Here is a 9,587-nt window from a genome sequence, read left to right on the forward strand (position 1 = left end):
GGGACACACCTATCTATATAAAAAGACAAGGAACACAGCAAAACATCGGTGCTATGACCTGCTACATACAGGTCATCACCAGGTAACAGTATTTGTCGTTTTATTTTTTTCTCTAATCTTCTCTATTTTTCAAATGTTCTATGATAAATAATATCTCCTAGATTTTTATTTCATACAGAGTAAATGAATAGTTTCTATTTTCTCTTCTTGCTTCCTAGGTCTCAAATTCACAAACCATCATTCTTCTCCAGAGGGAAAAAATTCAAAAATGACTGAAAGTCACGTGAGAAACTCGAGAATAGAATGTAAGTTCTTAAATTAAAGTCCTCTGAATGCTAATATTTGATTCTCACACACTAACAAGAAAATTAATGCTTACATACTTCATCCTTAAATTGTTTCACACACTAATTCAAGGTAAATTTATAAAGCAGCTTCTTCTGGTTTTTCTCTTTTACAATTTGGAAACTGTAATTCTCACAATGTAGACAGATTTAAAATAATCAAATAATTGTCTTAATAACAATTTCATCCTATAACTACTATACCACTAAATATTAAGCAGATATAGGCTTGTTGACATAAATGAACATTCATAAAAGGAAAAAAGCAGGTTACAAAACAGTACACATAGTATGATACCATTTTCTCCAAAAACATATAGACATATGGTGTACATATATATATATATACACACATATATTTCTGCATAGGGAAACATTTAGCATTAAGCACTGTAACTTAGTTGATGTTTATCTCTGGGTGGTGACAGTTTCAATTATTTTAATTTTTTATTTTTATTCTCTAGTTTTTCTATAAAATACTTGTATAATTTAATTCAAAGAAGAAAAGTAACTCTACATGACATTTCAAATTTAGAGCAGTGAAAACCCGATTTTAGGCACCTCAAGGGATCTAAGTCTTTTAACATACATATTCAGGTAACTAGTGTAAAAGAATACAAGAATATAATTGATCCTAATTCTTTTCCATAACATTTTTTCATATCTCTATGCTTTTCCCTTCTGCTGCGATTATTACTATTGGTAGAATTTAGTACAGTCTTCAGTAATAGCACTTTTCTAGGCTTTTAATCAACTTAACTTAATCTAAAGCATAATATAGCAGAACTGTCAAATCCAAAATTTTCACAAACCAGCTGGTTAGCAAAGACCAAAGTAAAAACCAATAAAACAATTTTTTTTTTTTTACCTCAGTATCATAGGTTGGATTGTAGTCATTATAGCCAGAATAAAGATCATCTTCATCTGTTTCTGGGGCCAGATGTACATTTTGCATCATTTGTACCTGTGAAAAATCACTGTTGTAAATATATTCTTGAAATAAATAATTTTTAATTGAAATAAAGCGTAACTATTAACAACCTTTCTGGTCAAATTTATGTCTACATATGTTTATGGCTTAAACATTTTTCGTGTCAAATTCTTAAAACTAGGTATCAAAACAGACACACAAGTCAATGGAACAGGACAGAGAGGGCCCAATAAATGTGAGCATTTAATATTGATTAATTTATGACAAGGGACCCAAAAATAAACAATGGAGAAAGGACAGTCTCTTTGACAAATGGTGTTGGGAAAACTGGACAGCCACATGCAAAAAAATGTATCTGGGCCCCTACCTTATACCATATACAAAAATCAATGCAAAATGAGCATAAGACTTGAAACCATAAAACTTCTAAACATATATGATAAGTGCCTTGACATCAGTTTTGATGATATCTTTTCTGGAATTGACACCAAAAGAAATGACAACAAAACTAAAAATAGGTAAGTGGGATTAAATCAAACTTAAAAGTTTCTGCACAGCAAATGAAAGAATCAACAAAATGAAAAGGTTATTGGGAGAAATATTTGCAAATCATGTATCTGATAAGGGGTTAATATCCAAAATACATAAAGAACTCATGTAACTCAACAACAACAAAAACTCAATTAAAAAATGGGCAACCCAATCAAAAAATGGGCCAAAGATCTAAACAGACATTTCTCCAAAGAAGACATACAGATGGCTAACAAATACATGGAAAGATGCTCAACATCACTCATTATCAGAGAAATGCAAATCAAAACCACAATGAGGTACCATTACACACCAGTCAGGATGGCTGCTATCCAAAAGTCTACAAGCAATAAATGCTGGAGAGGGTGTGGAGAAAAGGGAACCCTCTTACACTGTTAGTGAGAATGCAAACTAGTACAGCCACTAGGGAGAACAGTGTGGAGATTTCTTAAAAAACTGGAAATAGAACTGCCATATGGCCCACCAATCCCACTCCTGGGCATACACACCGAGGAAACCAGATCTGAAAGAGACACGTGCACCCCAATGTTCATCGCAGCACTGTTCATAATAGCTAGGACATGGAAGCAACATAGATGCCCATCAGCAGACAAATGGATAAGAAAGCTGTGGTACATATACACAATGGAATATTACTCAACCATTAAAAAGAATACATTTGAATCAATTCTTATGAGATGGATAAAACTGGAGCCCATTATACAGAGTAAAGTAAGCCAGAAAGATAAACACCAATACAGTATGCTAACACATATATACGGAATTTAGAAAGATGGTAATGATAACCCTATATGCAAGACAGAAAAAGAGACACAGATGTATAGAACAGACTTCTGGACTCTATGGGAGAAGGCGAGGGTGGGATGATCTAAGAGAACAGCATTGAAACATGTATACTATTAAGTGTGAAACAGATTGCCAGTCCAGGTTGGATGCATGAAACAAGTGCTCGGGGCTGGTGCACTGGGATGACCCAGAGGGATGGGATGGGGAGGGAGGTGGGAGGGGGGGTTCAGGATGGGGAACACATGTAAATCCATGGCTGATTCATGTCAGTGTATGGCAAAAATACTACAATATTGTAATTAGCCTCCAACTAATAAAAATAAATGGAAAAAAAAAAAATGGGCAGAGGGGACTTCCCTGGTAATCCAGTGGTTAAGAATTCGCCTGTCAATGCAGGGGACAAGGGTTTGATCCCTAGTCTGGGAAGATCTCACATGCCATGGAGCCTGTGCTATAAAGCCTTTGAACCACAACTACTGAGCCCATGTGCCACAACTACTGAAGCTGGTGAGCTCAGAGCCTGTGCTCCACAACAAAGAAGCTACAATAAGAAGCCCATGCAACACAACAAAGAGCAGCCCCTGGGGCTCACAGCTAGAGAAAGCCCTCATACAGTAACAAAGACCCAGGACAACCAAAAATAAATACAATATTTTAAAAAATGAGCAGAGGACCTAAATATACATTTTTCCAAATCAGACAATACAGATAGTTATGAAAAGATGAAAAGATGCTCAACCTCACTAATCATCAGGGAAATAAAATAAAAAATACAAGGAGATAGCACCTCACACTGGTTAGAATGCTACTGTAAAAAACAATAGAAGCATTGATGAGGATGTGAAGAAAAGGAAACCATTGTGCACTGTTGGTAGGACTATAAGCTGATGAAGCCACTATGGAGAACAGTATGGAGGTTCCTAAAAAATTAAAAATACAGTTACTGAACAATCTAGCAATTCCACTTCTGGGTATTTATCTGAAACAAATGAAAACAGTAACTCAAAAAAGTATCTGCACCACTATGTTTGCTGTATCATTACTAACAAGTAAGATATGGAAACAACCTAAGTGTCTATCGATGGATGACTGGATAAAGAAAATGTGATACACACACAAACACAGGTGCACACACACAATGGACTACTATTCAGCCCCCGAAAGGAAATGTTGCCATTATGATTATGGATGGATCTATATGGCATTGTTGTTTAGTCACTAAGTAGTATCCTATTATTTTGCAACCCCATGGACTGGAGCCCGCTGGGTTCCTCTGTCCATGGGATTTCCCAGGCAGGAATACTGGGGTGGGTTACCATTTCCTTCTCCAGGGCATCTTCCCGACCTAGGGATCAAAACTGCATCTCCTGCATTGGCAGGCAGATTCTTTACGACGGCACCACCTGGGAAACCGAGAAGGCACTATGCTGAGCAAAATTAAGCCATATAGAGAAAGACAAAAACTGCATGATCTCACTTATCTGTGGAATCTAAAAACAAAACCAAGGGAATTCCCTGGCATTTCAGTGGTTAGGACTTGGTGCTGTCACTGCGGAGGGCCTGGATTCAATCCCTGGTGGATGAACTAAGATCCCACTAGCCCCATAGTTGAGTTGAGTTGAGTCGCTCGGTCATGTCTGACTCTTTGCGACCCCATGGACTGCAGCACACCAAGCCTCCCTGTCCATCACCAACTTCTTGAGTTTACTCAAATTCATGCCCATTGAGTTGGTGATGCCACCAGCCATATCATCCTCCATCATCCCCTTCTCCTCCTGATTTCAATCTTTCCCAGCATCAGGGTCTTTTCCAATGAGTCAGTTCTTCACATCAGGTGGCCAAAGTATTGGAGTTTCAGCTTCAGCATCAGTCCTTCCAATGAATATTCAGGACTGATTTCCTTTAGGTTGGACTGGTTGGATCTCCTTGCAGTCCAAGAGACTCTCAAGAGTCTTCTCCAACACCACAGCTCAAAAGCATCAGTTCTTTGGCACTCAATTTTCTTTATAGTCCAACTTTCACATCCATACATGACTACTGGAAAAACCATAGCTTTGACTAGACAGACCTTTGTTGGCAAAGTAATTTCTCTGCTTTTTAATATGCTGTCTAGGTTGGTCCTAACTTTTCTTCCAAGGAGCAAGCATCTTTTAATTTCATGACTGCAGTCACCACCTGCAGTGATTTTGGAACCCCCAAAAATAAAGTCTGTCACTGTTTCCATTGTTTCCCCATTTACTTGCCATGAGGTGATGGGACCAGATGCCATGATCTTAGTTTTCTGAATGCTGAGTTTTAAGCCAGCTTTATCATTCTCCTCTTTCACTTTCATCAAGAGGCTTTTTAGTTCCTCTTCACTTTCTGCCATAAGAGTGGTGTCATTTGCATATCTGAGGTAATGGATATTTCTCTTGGCAATCTTGATTCCAGCTTGTGCTTCAGCCAGTACAGCATTTCTCATGATGTACTCTGCATATAAGTTAAATAAGCAGGATGACAATATACAGACTTGATGTACTCCTTTCCTGATTTGGAACCAGTCTGTTGCTCCATGTCCAGTTCGAGCTGTTGCTTCTTGACCTGCATACAGATTTCTCAGGGGCCAGGTCAGGTGGTCTGGAATTCCCATCTCTTGAAGAATTTTCCACAGTTTGTTGTGATCCACACAGTCAAAGGCTTTTGCATAGTCAATAAAGCAGAAATAGATGTTTTTCTGGAATTCTCTTGCTTTTTTGATGATCCAGCTGATGTTGGAAATTTGATCTCTGGTTCCTCTGCCTTTTCTAAATCCAGTTTGTACATCTGGAAGTTCATGGTTCGCGTATTACTGAAGCCTGGCTTGGAGAATGTTGAGCATTACTTTGCTAGTGTGTGAGATGAGTGCAACTGTGCGGTAGTCGGAACACTCTAGAATTCGCCTGCAATGTAGGAGACCCCAGTTCAATTCCTGGGTTGGGCGGATCCCCTGGAGAAGGGATAGGCTACCCACCCCAGTATTCTTGGGCTTCCCTTGTGGCTCAGCTGTACAAGAGTCCACCTGTAAAGTGGGAGACCTTGTGGCTCAGCTGTACAAGAATCCACCTGTAAAGTGGGAGACCTGGGTTCGATCCCTGGGTTAGGAAGATCCCCTGGAGAAGGAAAAGGCTACCCACTCCAGTATTCTGGCCTGGAGAATTCCATGGACTAAGCTCATGGGGTCGCAAAGAGTCGGACATGACTGAGAGACTTTCACTTTCACTTTGAACATTCTTTGGCATTGCCTTTCTTTGGGATTGGAATGAAAACTGACCTTTTCCAGTCCTGTGGCCACTGCTGAGTTTTCCAAATTTGCTGACATATTGAGTGCAGCACTTTCACAGCATCATCTTTTAGGATTTGAAATAGCTCAACTGGAATTCCATCACCTCCACTAGCTTTGTTCGTAGTGATGCTTCCTAAGGCCAACTTGACTTCGCATTCCAGGATGAACTAAGATCCCACAAGCCCCATAGTGGAGCCCCAAAACAAACAAAAAAAAAACTACTGCAGTATAAACAATGAACATGCTTTAGTTCTTTAGTGCATTTTTTAGTTGTGCATTCTTTAGCTTGTGCATTCTTTAGTTCTGTGCATTTTTTTTTTTAATTTTTCAAATGAAGGATAATTGCTTTATAGAATTATCTGTACAAGCTTTAGTGTAGACGTGTATTTTCAATTCTATTGAGTGTGTCTGTATGTGTGTGTGTATATATATATGTACACACATACACACACACACAGGAATGGAATTGCTGGGTCATGTGGCAACATTATGTTTAACTTTTTGTCTGTTCAGATGCTTTGCCCATTTTTAAAAATTGGTTTTTTGATCTGATTCATGTTGAGGTTTGACAGAAAATGACAAAATTCTGTAAAGCAATTATCCTTAAATTAAAAAAAAAGAATTCCTTGGGAGTACCCTGGCAGTCCAGTGGTTAGGACCCTGCACATTCACTGCCATGGGGCTTCACTCCCTGGTCCCACAAACCAAGTCTTGTGGCACGCAAAAAAAAAAAAAAAGAAGAAGAAAAAAAAGAATCCCTATATATTCTTGATATTAGACCTTGTCAGAGAAACAATTAGCAAATATTTTCTCCCATTCTGTGCACTGTCTTTCCACCTTCTTGTCCTTTGAAGCACAAAACTTTTTAATTTCAATGATGGGCTTTCCCAGGTGGCACAGTGATACGCTAAGAATCAACCTGCCAACGCAGAAGATGCAGGTTCGATCCCTGGGTCGGGAAGATCCCCAGGATGAGGAAATGGCAACCCACTCCATATTCTTGCCTGGAAAATCCCATGGACAGAGCCTGGCGGGCTACAGTCTATGGGTCGCAAAGAGACGGACAGTACCGAGCGCGCACGTGCACACACATAATTCTTTGGTTGGTTGTGCTTTAGGTGTTAGAGCTAAAAAACCACTGCCTAATCCAAGTTCAAGAAGACTTACACTTGTTTTCTTCTAAAGGTTTCATGGCTTTAGCTCCTAGCTTTAGGGAATTTTTCTTTTCTTTTTTTTTTTTTTCAAGCTAAAAGGCGGGGCATGTGGGTCTCAGTTCCCCCATGCCCCCTACATTTGGTGGACAGAGTCTTAACCACTGGGCCACCAGAGAAGTCCTAGATTTAGGTCTTTTTAGTTAACTTTGCATTACTTTTTGGAGATGAAAATTCACAAGAGCAAATGTCAATCATATACAAATGTTCATTCCAAAATACCTCCGGAAAGTATTAAGTCAATGACAGAAGATATATAAAAAATTTTAACTTACAAGCTTTAGGTCAGGTAATGTGAAACCAGGGGTTCACAAAGGTTAGCATTTGCCAGAAACCCACGGACTTCTTAAAATAAGATTGCCATTCCCTGCCTTCATCAGTATCTTATTCACTGGTGGGAGTCATCACCCTCATTCCTTGGAGAGTGAAGTTCTAACAAGTTTCTAATCAGGTGTTGCTGATGCTGATATGGTCCACGGACCACACGTTGAGGACCACTGTGCACAAGGAGAACCTCCTGATTACAAGCTCCACTTAAGTCAATTTAGTTGACATGTCTGTCAGCAAAACTAGCTGCTTTACAACTGGAGATCCTTTCTTCTGGACTAACCAGACCAAAAAAGTTCATCTATGAGAAACTCGGCCTAAACCGACACGGTGGGAACAAACGCAGAGAATTTGAGTGGGGAAAGGTGAGGCGCCCAGGTGAGGCGGTCGAGCTCCACCAAGGCCCGGTGCAAAGGCTGCTCTCGGACGGCGCCTCCCGGACTCAGCACGGGAAGTCCCCCCGGGGTCCCCTTCCCGACCCGCGGCCTCCTGCACCCCGGGGTCGACACCAGACAGCCCGCTGCCTAGAGGCGGGGGCCGACTTCAGCCCGGGGACGCCCACCTCTGTGAGGGAAGCCCGAACTCGCGCCTCCCTCACCCGCCAAGCCTTCCCGGGGATTTCGGTGCTTCCCGTCACGAACTCGCGGTGAGGGGTTTAGGGCCGCGCGGGAGGGAAGGGCAGAGCCCTCTACCGCGTCCCACCCCCCACGGCCCTCTCAGAGGGCGCCTGGCACCCGCGCCGCCCCGGGGCCCTCCCCTACCTCGCCGCGAGTGGAGGAGGGCGACCGCGAGCGCGGCGGGGCGGGTGCGGCCTTGGCTGGACTCTTCAGAGAGCGGCGCGTCCGCGGGGTTGCCACGCGCGAAACCAAGGAAGCCGCTCCCACAGTGCTCCGCGAGAGGGCGGGACCGAGCCTTTAGAGAGAAATAGGCCTGGAGGGCGGGGCGGGGCCTGAGGGGCGGGGCGGGGCCGGTCGCGTGGAAGCGGGCAGGAGGAGGGGCCGCACAGAGGCGGTCCTAGCGAGGCGGCGGGGATGGTGGAATCGGGCACGGGGTACCGGAAGGCAAGGAAGCCACAGTCCTCTAGATCCTAATGAACTCAGCTGGAGGGCCGGTCACCGGCGGGTGGTGCTAGTTGCTGTGAATAGCTCCGGTGGCTGCGGCACTAGCCTGTGAGCCCTGGGAGAGCTTCAAGGCCGCGCTGGCTGTCTGGACCCACCCCCAGCCCCACCCCTCGGTTCCCCTTGCGTCCAGCTGGAGCCCGGGAGGCTCTCGGGGCCTCCCGCACGTCGTGGTCCTGTCTTGTGTATTCCTGCCCTGGACACCTCGGGGGTGGCCTGAGTCGGCCCAAGGCCATCACCTCAGTGTGATGCTCAGCAAGAGAATGAGGAGTGGACTTCATAACTGGTTCACATCATTAAAGTTTCTCCTACATTTTAAAATAAATCGCAAGAAGGCGTCTAAAGACACCAGTAATTAGTGATTTTTAAACTTTAAGTTTTAAAGTTTGAATTGTGCTGGAGAAGACTCTTGAGAGTCCCTTGGACTGCAAGAAGATCAAACAGTCAATCCTAAAGGAAATCAACCCTGAATAATCGTTGGAAGGACTGATGCTGAAGCTGAAGCTCCAATACTTTAGCCACCTGATGGGAAGAGCCAACTCATTGAAAAAGACCCTGATGCTGGGAAAGATTGAGGGCAAAAGGAGAAGCAGGGAGTGGAGGATGAGATGGTTGGATGGCATCACCGTCTCAATAAATGAGTTTGAGCTAGCTCCAGGAGATGGTGGAGAACAGAGGAGCCTGGTGTGCTGCAGTCAATGGGGTCACAAAGAGTCAGACACAACTGACCGACTGAGCAACAACAGACTTTAAGTACATGTAGGGAGACAGTTCTCCACGAATGTCTTGTTTCTGTTCTGGACCATTGTGATGGTTAATGTAATTTTCAGCTGGACCGTGGTACCCAGTTTTTTGTCAAACACCAGTCAAGTTGTTGCTGTGAAGGTGTATTTTAGGTGTGCTGGCAGTTAGGTCAGTAGACTTTGAGTAAAGCAGATTATCCTCCATAATGTGGGTGGGCCTCATCCAATCAGTTGAAAGGCCTACGAGGAAAGACTGACATCTCCAGGCAATGTG

The 9,587-nt window shown here is 42.9% G+C and overlaps 1 protein-coding gene across 1 annotated transcript in view; it reads right to left on the minus strand.

The window, feature by feature from the left end:
- IFT88 (intraflagellar transport 88) overlaps positions 1 to 8,335 on the minus strand; it is a 62,068-nt gene extending 53,733 nt beyond the window's left edge. The window contains exons 1-2 of the mRNA XM_061133131.1: positions 8,214 to 8,335; positions 1,213 to 1,308 (exon numbers count right to left, since the gene is read on the minus strand). Of these exons, the coding sequence (XP_060989114.1) occupies positions 1,213 to 1,302 (90 nt within the window). The 5' untranslated portion in view covers positions 1,303 to 1,308; positions 8,214 to 8,335. The remainder of the gene's footprint in view (positions 1 to 1,212; positions 1,309 to 8,213) is intronic.
- Positions 8,336 to 9,587: the final 1,252 nt, after the last annotated feature.

The sequence above is a fragment of the Dama dama genome, chromosome 30, assembly GCF_033118175.1.
Source record: "Dama dama isolate Ldn47 chromosome 30, ASM3311817v1, whole genome shotgun sequence".
In the NCBI taxonomy this organism is placed as follows: Eukaryota; Metazoa; Chordata; class Mammalia; order Artiodactyla; family Cervidae; genus Dama; species Dama dama.